Source organism: Eubalaena glacialis, chromosome 11 (assembly GCF_028564815.1).
Source record: "Eubalaena glacialis isolate mEubGla1 chromosome 11, mEubGla1.1.hap2.+ XY, whole genome shotgun sequence".
Classification (NCBI taxonomy): Eukaryota; Metazoa; Chordata; class Mammalia; order Artiodactyla; family Balaenidae; genus Eubalaena; species Eubalaena glacialis.
The window spans coordinates 17668109-17686928 of NC_083726.1; the positions used below are offsets into that span (position 1 = coordinate 17668109).

The 18820-nt window shown below is 35.3% G+C and overlaps 1 protein-coding gene across 1 annotated transcript in view; it reads left to right on the forward strand.

Annotated features, from left to right (window-relative positions):
- SLC41A2 (solute carrier family 41 member 2) overlaps positions 1-18820 on the forward strand; it is a 108279-nt gene that overhangs the window by 47674 nt on the left and 41785 nt on the right. Inside the window, exons 6-7 of the mRNA XM_061205101.1 lie at positions 10526-10673; positions 15427-15506. Of these exons, the coding sequence (XP_061061084.1) occupies positions 10526-10673; positions 15427-15506 (228 nt within the window). The remainder of the gene's footprint in view (positions 1-10525; positions 10674-15426; positions 15507-18820) is intronic.

Consider the following 18820-nt stretch of genomic DNA (forward strand, 5'->3'; position numbering starts at 1 on the left):
TAAAGAAAGGGCTCTAACCTGTCAAAGGCAGTCATTTTCTACTACTTTTGGAGATATCAAGAGAAATTTCATGTAGTATATAAAATTACCATAAATTATTTAATGACATAAAAACAATACTCATTAAGACTTGATATGTATGTTAAAAGAAAATTCTCACTTAGAAGCTAAGATGTGTCTACTTGAAGTAAGGTAGAAGACAATAAATGATCAATGGCCCAAATGTAAGATCTTGTTCCCATAAAAAAGAAAAGTGTATTATTTGCAGACTTGGGTACTTAAATTACCATGATGTCAGTTGCCTGCCAAATACCAGGGTGTCTCCACCAGTTGAAGAATGTTATCATAATAAATATGACAATTGTTATAATGATACAGACTAACTATTATGATATTCCATAAGATAAATCAACTTCTGAGGAATTTATTTTTAAAAATTACACAAGTGATAAACTCCTTATAAAAGACTTAGCATAATGTGTTATTCTCTAAAGCTTTCGATATTTTGAGTGTTATAGATGATATATTAGTAGTTTAACTAGATCAGGAAATTTAGAAAGTGAAGTGTAATGAGACCATAGTTTTGTAAAATAATTTTATTATTAAATATTGCTTAGCCTTTTCTAGGCCTTTACTTGTCTTCTGAAAGTTGACTCAAAGTAATTCAAGGTGAACTAATTAAAACAGGATCTTTTACATTTCGTCTGTATCATTTGTTTCCCTAAAATTATATTTTTTAATGGGCTACTGATTGATTCCACAGTTAATTTAAAGGTGTTTCTGAAGTGCCAGTTTTGGATTTCTACAATAAAGTGTTTGCATTTTGAGCACTAGGGGGCCTCATAGGACGAGCAGTTGGAAGCCTCTTATTGGAGGTATTCTGAACACAGAGATTAGGAATGGGCATATTTAAATTCCAAGATCCCATTCATCCTGCTGAGTGGGATGCCTAGCTCTCGGAGGCGGAGTTCAATTCCTGAACTATATTGGAAATACTTAGCTGTCTTTAGAGATAAAAAGAGGATTTCATGGCAGCCATATGCTTTGGTTATAAATAGAGACCATGAATTACGTGGCTCTCAAAGAATTGGACATTGAGAAAAGTCTCACTTAACTCCTCACTTAGAGTTTTGGATATTCAGAAATGACTTCAAACAGCTCCGCTGGCGTTCTGTTAGCTTCGGTGCAAGTACTGAGGCTCGCTCTACATTCATTCAGTGTGTTACCTTTCTTTCACTCCTGATAAAACGTGCTGATTTCTGATATCTGAAGTAAATATGGAATTTCCCCCCTTCTCACCTCTCCAGTTCTCCAAAAAAAGACAAAATAAACAAAGCTTTGTTTACTGTTACTGACTTTATTTTTGTAGTCACCCTGAGGAAGTCTTTATTGCTTAGTGAACAAAGTTAAAGTTTTAACTTGGTGTTCAGGCCTCCTGGAGTCTTACCTCCTCAAGCTCCTGCCTGCTCCTCCCTTTCTTATACCTCTTTCCTTTCTTGTACTCCAGCCAAACTCAGCCATTTACTGACTCTCATACGCCACCTGTGATTTTTGTCTTTTCTTTCTTATGTCATTCCCCTCCTCCCTGAAGGCCAGTCAGAATCCTCATTTTTCAAAACTAAATTCATAAATTTCCCTAATCTTAGGTAATCTTTTTCTCCTCTGAATTCCTATAGCACTTTATTGACACTTCTCTTAAGTCATTCTTTATATTTGGCCAGTCATTATATAGCTTTTTAAGTAAGTGTAGTATCTTCCCTTATGATGGTATAAGCCTCTTGAGGACAAAACTGTGTCTTTATTTTATTTATTTGTTTTGTTGACCCCATAGTGCCATATACATAGTGGATGTTAAATAAATAGCACTTCACCAAATGTTTTATTCCTTTTGAAAGCTATCCAATTAATGTGAATAGAAATTATTCAGGAAGTGGTATATGTATGGAAAATGAAGGATAGTTATCCCTCTAAATGACTTTGCCACAGTACCTGTCCAATAACATAATAGATTGTAATGAAAAAATGATCCTTTCAATGAGGACATAGTATTAGGAAAATAGCGTATACTGCCTTAGCAGAAAGTATCTAGAAATTAGTATCACCATAAAAAAATTAAAATGGCAACATGTGGCTAGAAAAAATCTATTTCAAATGAAAATAGAAGAGGAGGGACTTCCTTGGTAGTCCAGTGGTTAAGACTCCACCTTCCAATGCAGGGGACACAGGTTCGATCCCTGGTTGGGGAGCTAAGATCCCACATGCCTCACGGCCAAAAAACCAAAACATAAAACAGAAGCAATATTCGAACAAATTCAATAAAGACTTTAAAGAAAAAAATGGTCCATATCAAAAAAAAATCTTAAAAAAAAAGAAAATAGAAGAGGAAATAGAAAGTCAGTTTAGAGAGTAATCTAAGCTCTAGATTATGATATGCTTAGGTATGACTTGCAGAGAAAATATAAAGGCATTTATTCATCCATATGGTAATCTTTAAACATGTAGTAATTTTTAAAAGCTATTAAAAGGATCTAACGTTGGGCCAGTAACTGAAATACCTGTACACAATGATTGTTGCCTTTTCTTTTTCTTGTATGCATAATTTTAAGAGGATTTTAAAGACTCTTTTTCAATTATTTATAACTACATGGCTATGTAATTCTTGTATGTACATGATATATACTGATTTGAAAAATTATCAGCTTTTCTCTCTTTAGGCAAGATCTGAGAAGCAAAATGTTGATTCATGTCTCATTCCTCAAGGTTAACTTTAAAAAGATGGCCTAAGAAGCAATAAGCTCTAAGAGCAATAACAGTCGGCCTCAGATTGTTACTTGGGTCCTGTGGAGACTAACAGGGATGCCATCTGGTTATTTACAAAACATTCTAGAGTATCACTGCCTTGATGTGGTGATGTAAGTAGAATGTAAAATTATCGTGCATGTCGCTCTTCTACAGAGTTCTGTTGCACCGTATGATCTCAGTTTAGAGTGATTCCTAGAAGGTCAGTCTAGTGAGGAAATTCTGATGGTTATTATAAAGGGCATTTTAAAAAGTGTTTACAACTTTCCATGCCCATTGCTTTCTTGTTTGCACACAAACAGCTAATATATAAAAATGTCACTCATAGCAGCTACATATTTCAGAAGAATTTAGGGTGAAAATAATGAATGCTATTAATGAAATTATGTAACAGCAGTTACAAAATGCCACCAACAATCTAGATAAATGTGAAAGCCATGAATCAAAAAGATGGCAGTTATGTTTCACAGTTAAGTGGAATCATAGCAATTTGAACCACTTTAGCTGTGTTAATCCTTACCTTTCTGTAGTTTACCTATATCATGGAATCAGTACTGAGGTACACATTTATTAGGTTTAAAATTCTACAGTTTTATCTATAGTCCTGTATTCGTTTCCATTGCTGTTGTAACAAATTACCACAACCTTGTGGCTTAAAACAACAGTAATTAATTTTCGTACAGTTCTAGAGGTCAAAGTCCAAGATGAGTTTGTTATTCAGGGCTAAAATGAAGGTGTCAGCAGGGCTTGTTCCTTCTGGAGGTTTCAGGGGGAATCGTTCCTTAACTTGTTTCATTTTCTGGTAGCCGCTAGCATTCCTTGGCTTGCAGCCACATTACTGATCTCTGCTTCTGTGGTCACATTATTTTGTCTTCTGTAGTCAAATTCCTGTCTACTTCCTGCCTATAAGTACACACCTGTGATTACTTTAGGGCTCACTCAAATAATCCAGGATAATCTCCCTATTTCAAAACCCTTGACTTAATCACATCTGCAAAGCCCCTTTTGGCATATAAGGTAACATTCCCTGGTTCTAGAGATTAGGATGTGGATGTCTTTGAGGACCATTATTCAGCCTACCACATTACACAAGATGATATACCCAGAAATTAATACAAAATATTATTTTGACTAGGGTCATTTAAATGTATTTGATTTAGAGGGCAGACACTTTTAGGTTTTGATATTAATGCAGAAGTTCATGGTTGGCTTTTAATCAACCAGTTTCTCTTACTGATTGTGTCATTAGTGGTTTTCTAAAAGTAATTCTTTAATTATCTATAAAACACCAATATATCCTAAAAAGAGGAATATTTTAGCACCTTTCCCTTTTTGTATATTTGTAATTTCCACCTAACTATTGGATTAGAATTTAGCCAGGGAAAAGGTAAGAGGGTCCTATACAATTAAACATATGATTTAATTTGGTGGGAGTGAGCATGTTAGATTTGCAGGAAATTGAAATACAATACATTTGCAGTAAATCATTTTAGATATTTCGATTTTACCATGGTTTTCCCATTCTTTTTTTTTCATGTTAAAAAATTTTATTTGGAGATAATTTTAAACTTATAGAATAGTTGCAAAAATAAAATAGTACAAAAAACCCTGTATACCCTGTACCCATGTTCACCAAACGTTAACATTTTACCCCATTTACTTTATCTTTTATTCTGTCCATCTGTCTGTATGAATATATGTATGTTCTTTATCTTTTATAACGTTGACATTTTTAAAGAATATAGTACCCCCTCCTTTTTTTTCATTGTTGGAACTTTTAAAAATTGAGCTATAATTCAATTATATCATACAATTCACTTTTTAAAAGTGTACAGTTCAGTAGTTTTGGCATAGTTATAAGATTGTGAAACCTGTTATCTCATTCCAGAACATTTTCATCACCCCAGAAAGAAACTTTAGCAGTCACTCCCCATTCCACCCTCCCCCCAGCACTGGCAACCACTAATCTAGTTTCTGTCTTTATGGATTTGCCTATTTTAGACATTTCAAAAAATAGAATCATACAATATGTGACCTTTTATATCCGGTTTCCTTCAATTAGTATGTTTTCAAGGTTCATGCTTTAGCATAAATCAGTAATGAATACCATGCAGTACTGAATAATATTTCATTGTATGGGTTAATAATATGGCTGAATAATATTCCATTGTATGGATATATCACATTTTGTTTATCCATTTACCATTAGTTGGACATTTGGATTACACCCACTTTTTGGCTATTACGAATAATGCTGCTTTGAACATTGTTGTACATGTTTTTGTGTGAACATATGTTTTCAATTCTATTGGTATATACCTAGGAGTGGAATTTCTAGATGATATGATAACTTTTTGAGGAACTGCACACTCATTATTTTTTATTTCTTTCCTGAGAAATTTTTCCCCCTCTGACAATTCAGGGCAATTATTCCGGAGTTAGGATGGTGAGTGTTTTCTTCAACTTAAGATGTCCTTCCAGAGATGTGATGTTGAGAATAAATTAAAAGCTTGGCATGGTGCTCCTCTCTTGACCTGAAGATGAAATACTAAGACAACCTAGCAGAATAGTTCTTTTCAGTTGTGTTTAGTGGGTTTTAATGCTTTTAGTTTGCTGTTTGAGTCTATAAAGAGATTGTTGGTAACCTTAGTTGTTTTAGGAGGTAAGAATGCTTCCTAATTGGAATGGTATTTATCCCTCTCTAATGGTTTAGCAAGGAGAACTGGAAATCCGTCCAATAAAAGTTTTTTCATCTTTTGAAAAGCTATGGAGAAAATGACTCTATATGTAGCACTAGTCATGTCCCTTTAAATGGAAGGAAATATTTAAATGAATTTTGTTAGCATAATTATTTTGAAGATGTGATGGCAAATCTAGCTAAAGCCATGAGTGTAAAATTTGTTTGGGTATTATTTTAATATTTATAGTAATTGTTCCTACCTGATTTGAAAAAAATTGAGTTTCTATCTAATTTAAACATCTCAATCATAGGTGAGGAGATCTTTAAATATGTTAAATTGATAAAATATAAAAGTCAGTCCAAGAGAAGGGTGTGAATAACAGTTGAAGAATTTTGTGAGATGTCAGAAAAATTTAGTAACATTTAACTTAAATCTAAGGCTGTAGGCTACAAAGACTGTGAGATCAACTCTGTGTTTAACTTATGAATTCCCTACCATACAAAATATGTATTAGAGTCCTTGAGAAAAATGCAGGAGTGTCCTGGCTGAGATGTCTGACAATAATAAAAGCTCGATCAGCTAAAATGATATTACCAAAAATGTCTTGGGATGATGCAACTGTTTCAGGAATGGGTAGGCAACTTTTAACCCTAGGGAGATTTAGAACTAAGTATAAAAATATTTGAGAATCAAATTTATGGTATGAATGATTTTATGCTAAAGAGGCAGTACACATTTTTAAATATACTTGTTACTTAGCCCATTACAGTAACATGTCCATTTTAAAAGTAATAATTATGTAATTAATTTATTCTTGTGATTGTTAAATAGAAATCTTATCACATTTCTATACATTGTATGAATATTTATGAAAACATAAGACTAACCGTATTTGTACATATAATTTATTAGATTTAGAAAGATTACTTTAAGTACTAGGAAACTTTTGTGAGATAAGTGAAATGTCTAAAGTAAATAGACTATTTCAGGGTATTTAACTAAGTTTATAAATGCAACCAAATATAATTTCAAACTCTTAAAAATAATTTTTGGTTGGATGTTAGACATTGTGAATGTAATGTTAAGTGCTTTACTGTTTTTTTCCTTACAGAGTATTTGTTCTTCTTTTTGCTTTTTTAAAAAATTGAAGTATAGTTAATTTACAATGTTGTGTTAGTTTCAAGTGTTCAGCAAAGTGATTCAGTTGTACATATACATACATATATATATATATATGCTCTTTTTCAGATTCTTTTCCATTATAGGTTATTACAAGATATTGAGTATAGTTCCCAGTGCTACACAGTAGGTCTTTGTTGTTTACCTGTTTTATATATAATAGTGTGTATATGTTAATCCCAAACTCCTAATTTATCTCTCCCCCCCGTCCCCCCCACCCCTCCCCCCTCCATCCCCTCTGGTAACCATAAGTTTGTTTCCTGTGCCTGTGAGTCTATTTATGTTTTGTAAATAAGCTCATTTGTATCATTTTTTTAGATTCCACATATAAGTGATACAGTATGATATTTGTCTTTCTCTGACTTACTTCACTTAGTATGATAATCTCTAGATCCATCCATGTTGCTGCAAATGACATTATTTCACTCTTTTTTATGGTTGAGTAATATTCCATTGCATATCTTCTTTATCCATTCATCTGTTGATGGACATTTAGGTTGATTCCATGTCTTGACTATTGTAAATAGTGCTGCAGTGAACATTGAGGGTGCATGTACCTGTTCGAATTATGGTTTTCTCTGGATATATGCCCAGGAGTGGGATTGCTGGATCATATGGTAACTATTTTTAGTTTTTTAAGGAACCTCCATACTGTTCTCCATAGTGGCTGCACCAATTTACATTCCCACCAACAGTGTAGGAGGGTTCCTTTTTCTCCACACCCTCTCCAGCATTTATTATTTGTAGACTTTTTAATGATGGCCATTCTGACTGGTGTGAGGTGATAACTCATTGTAGTTTTGATTTGCATTTCTCTAATAATTAGCGATGTTGGGCATCTTTTCATGTGCCTGTTGGCCATTTGTATGTCTTCTTTGGAGAAATTTTTATTTAGGTCTTCTAACCATATTTTGGTCGGGTTGTTTGTTTTTTTGGATATTAAGCTATACGAGCTGTTTGTATATTTTGGAAATTAATCCCTTGTCAGTCGCATCATTTGCAAATATTTTCTCCCATTCTGTGGGTTGTCTTTTTGTTTTGTTTATGGTGTCCTTTGCTGTGCAAAACCTTTTAAGTTTAATAGGTCCCATTTGTTTATTTTTGTTTTTGTTTCCATTACTCTAGGAGACAGAGCCAAAAAAATATTGCTGCAGTTTATGTCAAAGAGTGTTCTGCCTATGTTTTCCTCTAGGAGATTTATAGTATCCAGTCTTACATTTAGGTCTTTAATCCATTTGAGTTTGTTTTTGTATGTGGTGTTAGAGAATGTTCTAATTTCATTCTTTTACATGTAGCTGTCCAGTTTTCCCAGCACCACTTATTGAAGAGACTGTCTCTTCTCTATTGTATATTCTTGCCTCCTTTGTTGTAGATTAATTGACCATAAGTGCGTGGTTTTATTTCTGGGCTTTCTATGCTGTTCCGTTGATCTATATGTCTGTTTTTGTGCTGGAACCACACTTTTTTGATTACTGTAGCTTTGTAGGATAGTCTGAAGTCAGGGAGTTTGATTTTTCCAGCTTCATTCTTCTTTCTCAGGATTGCCTTGGCTATTTGGGGTCTTTTGTGTTTCCATACAAATTTAAAAATTTTTTGTTCTAGTTCTGTGGAAAATGCTATTGGTAATTTGATAGGGATTGTGTTGAATCTGTAGATTTCCTTGGGTGGCATGGTCATTTTAACAATATTGATTCTTCCAATCCAAGAAAACAGTATATCTTTCCATCTGTTTGTGTCGTCTTCAGTTTCTTTCATCAGCATCTTATAGTTTTCATGGACTCTGTTCTTGTAGGCAGCTGTTTGTGGATTAGTTTGAGCCTTGCAGGGCTTGGTTTTAAGCTTCACTGCACTCGATCTAGCTGTGATCGTATAGTGGCTAGTACTCTGCATTGTGGAATAGATCTAGAGTAGACATTACACTAGGGCTAGCCCTACTACTAAGAAATGTCCCTTCTCTGGTCTCCGCTGAATGTTCTCAGTTTTCAAAGAGGCACTCCTCTCTAGGGGGTTAGATCTCAAATGACTTCTAGCCCTTTGTACACTCTGGGAATTTTTTTAGTTTACAACTCCCCAGTTGTCTTGGCTTAGCCTTGTGGAATTCACCCTGTGCATGCATGGCTTGGTATTCAGTTTGCAAGCTCCCTCTCTAATAGCTTCCTCTTCTCCAGTATTCTTCCCTGTAAATTCCTGCTGCTTTAGACTCACTCTGCTGAAATTCTCCCTTCCTGAGCTGTGGTCTGGAATGTGCTTTTAGTCAGAAAGCTCAGGCTATTGTAGGGCTTATCTCATTTCTTTCCCCTCTCTCAGGGATCACAGTCCTGCAATACCAGTTGTCAGTGTTTGAAGACAGTTTATTATCTATCTATCTACATATATTTATAAATCTTCTAGTAATTTCCAAAAGCACATTTCAGATTTTGCTCAGAGATGGCATACATCATGTCTACAAAGCAAGACAAGTAGCCAAGCCCAAAGTCAATAAGCTTTCCTAAACTCTCTCTATAGAAAAGCATTAAGAAGAATGGGGAGAGAATGAATAATTGTGATCAAGTAAGACAATCTACCGCAGAGAGGTATAAAAAAAAATCCTGGCACTCTGTTATCTGAGTATGTCACAAATAGAAAGATGTTAATAACAGTGGCAATGATGATTATGATGCTAGTAAGTGTTCAGTAAATGTTAACTGTGTGCCTGGGTGCTATTCTAGTTAAATTACATGTGTTAATTCTCTTAAGACTCACAATAACACCATGAAATAGTTATAATAATTTTTACCATTTTATAGATAAGGAAATTTAAATTTATAGAAGTTCAATTTCTTTTTTTAAAATTTTACTTATTATTTTATACAGCAGGTTCTTATTAGTTATCTATTTTATACATATTAGTGTGTACATGTCAATCCCAATCTCCCAATTCATCACACCACCCCCGCCCCCCTGCCACTTTCCCCACCTTGGCGTTCATACGTTTGTTCTCTACATCTGTGACTCTGTTTCTGCCCTGCAAACCGGTTCATCTGTACCATTTTTCTAGGTTCCACATATATGCGTTAATATACGATATTTGTTTTTCTTTTTAGAAGTTAAATTTCTCGTCCAAGGTAAGTTGTAACATCAGATGTGAAACGAAGTAGTCTGGCCAAACTCTGGTTAATATAGTATACTATGTTCTGTCTTTGCATATTAAAGGTTCTGAGTAATTTTTTGCAGTGAAGAAATCTGTTTATCTTTATTAAACCTAGTATTTCAATTTCATTTTGGTTATTGGAACACTATTCAGAATTAGGAGGATATCTATTATCAATCCATTGGCCAATATTCCATGGAATGCTTGTGCTATAAGATCCTGATGGGTAAAAACAATGTCCTATTAGACTTTATAGTTTGGCGTTAAGAGCACTAATTTCAGTGTCAAACAGATGTCATTTTCTCCCAATTCTTGCTATTTCTTAGTGGTGCTCTTAAGCTCCTAAGCCTCAGTTTCTTCATAAGGTAGGAATGAGTTTCTACCTCATACTTGTGAGGACAATTAAGTGAGACAATGAACATAAAGCATTTAGCACAATATTTGGCAAATGGTAGGAGCCAAGTAACGTTAGATTTTTTACTGTTGTTATTCTTGTTATTATTACTGTTGTTCACATCTAGGTCACATAACTATTTCAATAAATGTTGAATTAATGTATTAGTTTTCAGTTACATTATTGAACATTTTTACCTTATCTATAGTTTTCAATTTGTTTGAAATTTATAGAAAGTATATAGCATGAATATGTTTGATAACATATCTTCTGGTAAACTTTTAATACATTTGCTACATGGTTATAAGAGAGATTGAAATGTTGTCTCTTTTTGAATTTTAGAGACCTATTACTACATTCCTCCATTAGTTGGTGTCTTTTTCTTGGCTCTAACTCCTATCTGGATTATAATAGCTGCCAAACATCCAGCCACAAGGACGGTTCTCCACTCAGGCTGGGAGCCTGTGATAACAGCTATGGTTATAAGTAGGTTAGTATTAAAGTGTGTGTTTGTGTGTGCATGTGTGGGGCAGTTATTCTATATGCATGTATCTATGTATATATTAAAACAAACCAATTGCCTGTTTTTATTTCTTAGGTCAATCATTTTATACAGTCAGTTCTTTATTATCCCAAGTAATAGGGATATAGTGACAAGAGTTATTGAAATCAGTGGATGTATGGAACCTCATTTGCTACCAGTTTCAAACTTTTCCCCAACCAAATCCTTACCAGATTGATGATTAAAATTTAGTGGTGTTTGTCTTTGTCTGTGTGAGTTTTAACCTGACAAGGACATTACTTATTTTGAACAGTAAGTTGCTCAGATAAGTATCAGAAAACCTTAGAAATGTACATACCATTTGACTAGGCCACTTCTAGGACTCTGACAGGACTTAAAGATATAATTATGGATCTATGCAAATGATTAAGTTGTAAGGATCTTCATCACAGTGGAATTTTTAATAACAAAAAAGAGAGGGAGAACACCTTAGATGTCTAGCAATCAGATGTTGATTGAATAAATTGTGGCGTAGTCACAAAATGGAGTATTAGCCAGCCATCAAGAGTAACACTGTAACATTCCTTTGATGTGGAAAGATGTTCGTTATACATTTGGTGAATGGAGAAAGCTAGAAAAGAGTATGAATTTCCTATTAAAGATGGTAGATTGACACGTTTATCTTCTTCCTATTGAAGCTATTAAAATGACAGTAAAAGAATAAAAAAGCTATACAACCACAAAAGCAGAAGGGGAGCAGAGAGGACAGTAGGTGAAAGATTTAACAAAATCAGTAAGATAGGAATCGGTTCTATGGTTGTTAACTGAACTATCAGAATGAAAAAAGCTAAAACCTAACTGCCTGCAGGACAAGGGGACACCGATAAGAAGCAAGCTGAACTGAGCCTCAGAAACCCCAAAAGGTGGAGGATTTAGAGGCACTAAGAACTTCTGAAAGCTGAAATGAAGGAGATTGGTTGAAAGTTAAAGTAAGAAGCAATTAGATCCTAAAAGCCGTTTGCTAGCTTGACCACCCGGGTGACTGCCCCCTCCCATTCTATAGAAGACAAGAATTAACCCTGGAGAGGCTAAATCATAGAGCCTCTGGATTTAGAATCACCTGCACCAATGAGGCTGTGGATTAAACACTGTATAAAAAACAAGGATTAAGGAAAAGTCTACATGCTGAACAATGAAAACCTGATCCCACTTCCTTTTCTTTTCTCATAGAATGCTGGCACTCTGGCTTTTACCCCCAGGCAAAAAATTAGATAATTCCTTTCTGGGGAAACTCATCAGCTCAAAAGAAAAACCTGCAAAAACTGACCCTGTGGGTCCTTTAGTGAAAGAGCTACATGCCCATCTGATCATTCTTCAGTGAGGCCCACCTGCTGACAAGTTCTGCCCTTGCGCACAGAGAACTCCAGATATGCTTTGCAGTGTCCCTTAAGGAGGAGCAGACAGTAAACGGTCGCCAGACATTTGCTTAAGGCTTTTAAGCCATGACAGAGACCAAAAAAAAAAAAAAAAAGTACTCAAAAAAGTGCAGGCATAGTTGAAAAGTCTCAAAAAACGATCACCAGTATCCTCAGAGAAATTAGAGAAGTTATGGCATCTATAATGTAAGAACAGAATGCTCTAATAAGGAGGATTTGAAAAATTGGAAGAGCTCTTGGGAATTTAAAAATGTATAAATAGTAGAAACAAAAAGAATCAGAAGAAAAATCTTGAGGGTAGAGTTGAGGAACTATCCTGGAAAGTAGACCAGAAAGCAAAGAGGTGGACAATTGGAGCAAACAATAAGGAGGGGAAATTATCAAAGAAATATACAAGAAAATTCCCCAGAATTGAAGAACATGGGCTTCCAGATTTAAAAGGCCCCCTGAGTACCTCGCACAATGAGTAGGAGGGACCCCAAGCAAAGCACATTATCATAAATCTCAAAAGCTTCCAGAGAGAAAAGTCCAGTTGCATATAAGGGATTGGGAATTGGAATGATGTCCAGCTGCAGCACCAAGTGATCCCCTCAAAATTCTGAGGGAAAATTGTTTTGAACATAAAACGTGCTCACTGTATCAAGCAAACATAAGGGTAGACTCAAGAAGCTTTCAGACATGCAGGATCTCAAAAAATTTTTTTCCCGTATACCCTCTCATATGAAAGCTGAGAGAAGATGTCTATCAAAATGAGGAAATAATCAAGAAAGAAGATGACACGGGAATGAGGAAACCTGTGACAGCATGTGGTTCATTTTTCTATGATGTAGATTGTGTTTTCCTGGAAGATTCGGGCAACAGGATCCCATGGAACGTTGGGACCTGGTCATAGTACATAAACCAAGACCCATCGTGGGGAGGTGAAGGGAAGATACAGAATGACAGCTGAGCATCAGACCTACAGAGCAACTGTCCAGGTTGGCAAGACAGTGACCTTAAGAAGGAATGTCTCTAAGGGAAAAAAAAGGGGAACTGATTGGTTACCTGATGAGTTTGTATTCAGAGGCCATTCATTAACTTTGTTACAAATTTGATTCTGAATTAATAATAAGTACCTAAAAAAATTAAGAAAAATATGAGACAAGGAAAAACAGTACAAATGGGGAGATCTCATAACATACTTTGTGGCCCAGTTGTGAATAATGATTTCATTGTTAAAATAAAGTAAAACCTAAATATTTCACCAAAAATTATAATATAACCAGATTGGCAGGATAGAGGAAGGAAGGGAATTGTGAAGGGACTAAAGTGAGGAGGTAAGGGTAAGAGAGACTAAATGCTCACCTGCCATAGTGGACGTCATTAGGTAAATGTCTAAAATTAAAAATCAAGAAATAGCAGTATATGCTATTTAGAAATGCTGTTTAGAAATAGAGGATTAAATGCCAGAAGAAACAGTTAAAGAAGTTAAAAAGAATTGCTAGTGAGAGCAGGATGTGGTGTTAGGGCTAGGGGCTATTTTATAAGCTTTGTGGTACTTTCGCCTTTTAAATGATGCACGTATGTTTGTTTGATAAAAATAAAATTTAATAAAAGTGAAGAAAACTACTTTTAGAGTTTGAGTTTTTATTTTTAAAAATATACATGTTTTGGACTTCCCTGGTGGCGCAGTGGTTAAGAATCCGCCTGCCAATGCAGGGGACACAAGTTCAAGCCCTGGTCTGGGAAGATCCCGCATGCCACGGAGCAACTAAGCCCGTGCGCCGCAACTACTGAGCCTGCTCTCTAGAGCCCACGTGCCATAACTACTGAAGCTCATGAGCCTGGAGCCCGTGCTCCATAGCAAGAGAAGCCACCACAATGAGAAGCCCGCACACCGCAACGAAGAGTAGCCCCCGCTCACCTCAACTAGAGAAAGCCCGCGTGTAGCAACAAAGACCCAACACAGCCAAAAATAAATAAATTTACTTAAAAAAAATATATATATATATATATACATGTTTAAAAATGTCTGGGAGGCTATATATCAACATGGTAACAGTATAACCCTGAATGATGTAACTATGGTTGATTTTTATTTTCTTCTTTTTGTTTGTATTTTCTAATTTTTCTATGATAAGTTTTTATCACCTGGGTAATAAAAATATTTTAAAATGTATTTTAGCAAGTGTTCATGTTATATACACAGCATGATCTGTGTGTTTGGGCAGGGAGATTTATTCTTTGACACATAACTAGTTTATTCTATGAAATACATATTTTTTTAAATTACATAGTAAAATATTTCTAAGGATGACTGTTTTTAGACTTTATAGTATAACTTTTAATGGGAACTCCTAGCAGTTTAGACATATTTAGCCATTCATTTATATTATTAAAGAATTAAAATAGTAAAGACTTAATAATTTCCTAATATTAACTATCAGGTAGTGGTAAGAACATTTGATCTGATACTTTGACCATCAACCCTGTTCTGTGAAAGCATATAGTTCATTTTTCTGTAATGTGAATTGCATTTTCCTGGAAGATTTGGCAGCAGGATCCCATGAAATACTGGGACTGACACTGTTTTATAGTACGTAGACCAACAGACTGAAGTTAACCAATTGATAATGGTCTTGGAAACAAACAAACAAAAAATCTCCAAGCTCCATTGAGACACTGAGAGTGTATATCTTGCCACTGTATAGCTGTATGTTTTTTTTCCAGACCTCTGTTCTTCAGATCAGCTCTTTCTATGGCTGCAACTCATTGTGTTAATTTACCAATGGTCAGACACTGTAATCTACTATATCTAGTTTTAACACAATAAAAGTCATCTCTTTAATGGCTTGCTTACTTCAAATATGAAAAGATACTCTTTAAACATTTTTTTAAATTATAAGGGTAATAAATGCACATGGTTTTTAAAAAACTAATAAGTACAGAAGGATATAAAATGACCATGAGTCTCCTGTCAGTGTCACCCCTAGGGGTGGACATTGTTAATAATTTCTTACATGTCCTTCCAGACATTTTAATGCACTTAATGTATACGCTTTTTTCCTTTTTACATGTAACGTATGTAAACATGTAGACCAGAAGGAGAGCCCTGAAACGTGGGGCTACAGCTTATGCCATGTTTTGTTTTCAACATTTTGCTTTTGACAGTGATTTTTACTTTGAATATTTTTTCTTTTTATTCAATTTTTAATATGTCTAAATATTTTATGTTTAAAATTAGGGGTGTTTGTATATAAAGAACAACTTCAAATTAGTACATTTCCTTTCCTCTTCCCTAAATTGTGTGCTTTTGTTTCTTTCAGCATTGGGGGCCTTATTCTGGACACAACTGTATCTGATCCAAACTTGGCTGGGATTGTTGTTTACACACCAGTTATTAATGGTAAGAATTAGATATACTGTTTCATAATGATATCCTATCTCTCTATATTCTTAGGTACGAACAGGAACTTCTGAGTTCAGATTTTAAGAGGTCTATCTTCCCATTCTATTCATTTGATTTTCAATGCCAGGTTGTTGCTCATGGTGGAAACTACACTGTATGCTCTCAGTATGCAGAACACATTTTTGAAAAGAACTCTCACTTAATCTTATCTCTAGATATTAGTTTGAGAATCAGACATACCTGATTTTTAAGATTCCTGTGGCAAAATAGGATATTCCAATTCCATATTATCATTAACTTTGGGCTTACCTGCTTTCTTGTGCTGCTGTGTTGCTGTCCCTGTCAATTTTCGTGGATAAATTAGAGTTAGCTAGGTTTAAGCATTGCTGGAGTCAATTCACTCCATTAAAATCTATCACTCCTCTGCTGATCCCTTTCAAATCTGCCTTATATTTTTTCTTATCTATAAAATGGGAATTATAATACTTAAATTCACAGGGGGTTTTATATGAATTCCATTTAAAAAGACAAATTTAATCCAGTCCTACTGGCTTTTGGGCTGGCAGTCATTAAATTGGATTTCGGTATAGCCTAAGCCAAGATAATTTAAAATAATGCTACCTGGGGAAAACCGTATCACAGGATATATGACACATTTAATATAAATTACTTCTGTATATTTATGGATAAGGAAATATGTTATACAAAGGCAACTTCTCTAAAATCTAATTTCATATCTAAAATTTTTACTGAACATTTTAATTTTGGGGTACCTGAACAAATTTCCCCTAGAGATGCCCCTCCCAGTTTTCCTGGTACCACCATTCTCCCCATCACCTGCCTTTAACATCATGGACCCATTTGATTCAACCTGGCTCTTTCATCCTCTTTGAATAGATAATGACCAAATCTTATCTATTTGTACATAATTCACTTGTTCATTTATTTATATAACAAGTATGTCTTACTACTGTAGTCTACTAATGTCTCAGTTCAACCATCATTCAAGTAATAAAGTAGGCTTCCTGACTCACTCCCTATTCAATGCCAATTGAACATCACTAGTAGACGGGTCTACCTTAAACATTGTTTTTATTACATTAGTTTTAAGATGATGAACTTGACAGTGGTTTTCTCCTGCCTGTCAAATCAAATTAGAACTCTTCTGCCTAGCTATCAAGGCTCTCTCTATATGCTCTTGGACGCACACAACTTTATCCTTTATCATTGCGACTTGCTTCTTGCATTGTGGCCATACAGAGATCTAATTTTCACTGCCTGGAATAACTATCACTTTCTTTCCCCCTGTCCGAATCCTTTTCAGTGACTATTACTTGATGAATTCACTAGCATGAATATTACCCAACAATGACTGTTAGAACTGTATTGCCCAGCATCTCAGTGAGAAATTTAACTTAAATTACAACCCTGTTATTAGTAAGATTTTAGTGATTATCTCTGTTATTTTGCCTTTTACAAGAAACAGTTTGCTAAAGTGCCCTCATTGGAAGTCTGTGCATGGCATGGCATAGTGGTAAAATCTTTTTTCTATCTCAGTAAGTAAACCTCTTAGTTGGGTATCACAGTGAACACATCTTATGTTACATTATGCTCTTTAAAAACATTGAGAAGATTCACTCCATGCTTCTCAAAAAAGGTGTAACTTCTGAGAATTGAATTTCGTTTTAAGTGTGCTGAGTTGTACTATTTAAAAGACCCCTCCCTGTTTTATCACCATCATCATCATCTGCTATTTTTCTCATATTCATTTACTTATTTATTATTTATTAATTTATTTTGGCTGCGCTGGGTCTTCGTTGCGACGTGCGGGATCTTTAGTTGCAACATGCGGACTCTTAGTTGAGGCATGCGGACTTCTTTAGTTGCTGCATGCAAACTCTTAGTTGTGGCGTGCATGCGGGATCTAGTTCCCCACCAGGGATCGAACCCTGCATTGGGAGCACAGAGTCTTACCCACTGTACCACCAGGGAAGTCCCCATCATTTGCTATTTAGTGAGTACCTACTCTGTGGCAGATTAGTTTTAGGTCTTTTATGCATGTTATGTTATTTAATCCTCAAATAAAGATAAGGTCTCATATCTAGCAAATGGTGATTTAAACCCAGATCTGCTTGATATCCCAAAGCCTGTGACTATTTTCCTTCAAAATGAACAGCTACTAATTTATCTGTTATATTAGATACAGGAATACACACTTTGTTTAAAGTAAGGCATATCTGTGTTGATACTGCGATGAGGGTATCTTTTAACGCTTATTAACATCTTTCAGAACCAGTAACATTTTTTAAAATATATTTCATGTAACAATATGTTAAGATTTGGTAATTGCTGGATGAATAAATGCATGAGTTAAGGAACATGCTTTGTTTTGCTGCAAAGTACATGTCACCGAATTTGAAGTTATCTTATTAAATAACACAACTTAGATTATACCCGAAACATTTCATATATTAGGAACTGGTGAAGTGCATTAAAAAAAGGCAAAAAGAAAAAAAAAGTAGAAAAATGGTTCTTACTATTTGTATAAAAAACTAGCAGTGATGGCAACGTTTATTACTTTCCTTAACAATTTCTCCTGTGTGTAACCATAGAAATTGGTTTCTCAGCATTTCCTCCTCTTTGGTATATTCTACAAGCTTTTTAGATAGGAGTGAATATTTATAAATTTATTTATTTATTTTTGGCTGCATTGGGTCTTTGTTGCTGCACGCGGGCTTTCTCTAGCTGCAGCGAGTGGGTGCTACTCTTCGTTGTGGTGTGTGGGCTTCTCATTGCGGTGGCTTCTCTTGTTGAGGAGCACGGGCTCTAGGTGCGTGGGCTTCAGTAGTTGTGGCTCGCAGGCTCAGTAGTTGCGGCTTGTGGGCTCAGTAGTTGTGGCACGTGGGCTCAGTAGTTGTGGCTCACGGGCTCTAGAGCGCAGGCTCAGTAGTTGCGGCACACGGGCTTAGTTGCTCCGCGGCATGTGGGATCTTCCTGGACCAGGGATCGAACCCTTGTCCCCTGCATTGGCAGGCGGATTCTTAACCACTGTGCCACCAGGAAAGCCCGGAGTGAATATTTAGATAGGACCTCTTTAGATACTGAAAGAAGTTAGCAATCCCAGGAGTGAATATTTTGTGGACAGAAAGAGTTGAGCTAGAGATCAATTGGTTAGAAGAGGGATGAACTCAGTTAGTGTAGCCAGGGGAAATGATTCAGAAGGAACCATTTCTTCAGTGGTTTGGAAGTCATTTGAGAGTTCAGTTTTTGTTGAGTAGAAGCAATGTCTAAATAAATGAAGGCATAGCCTT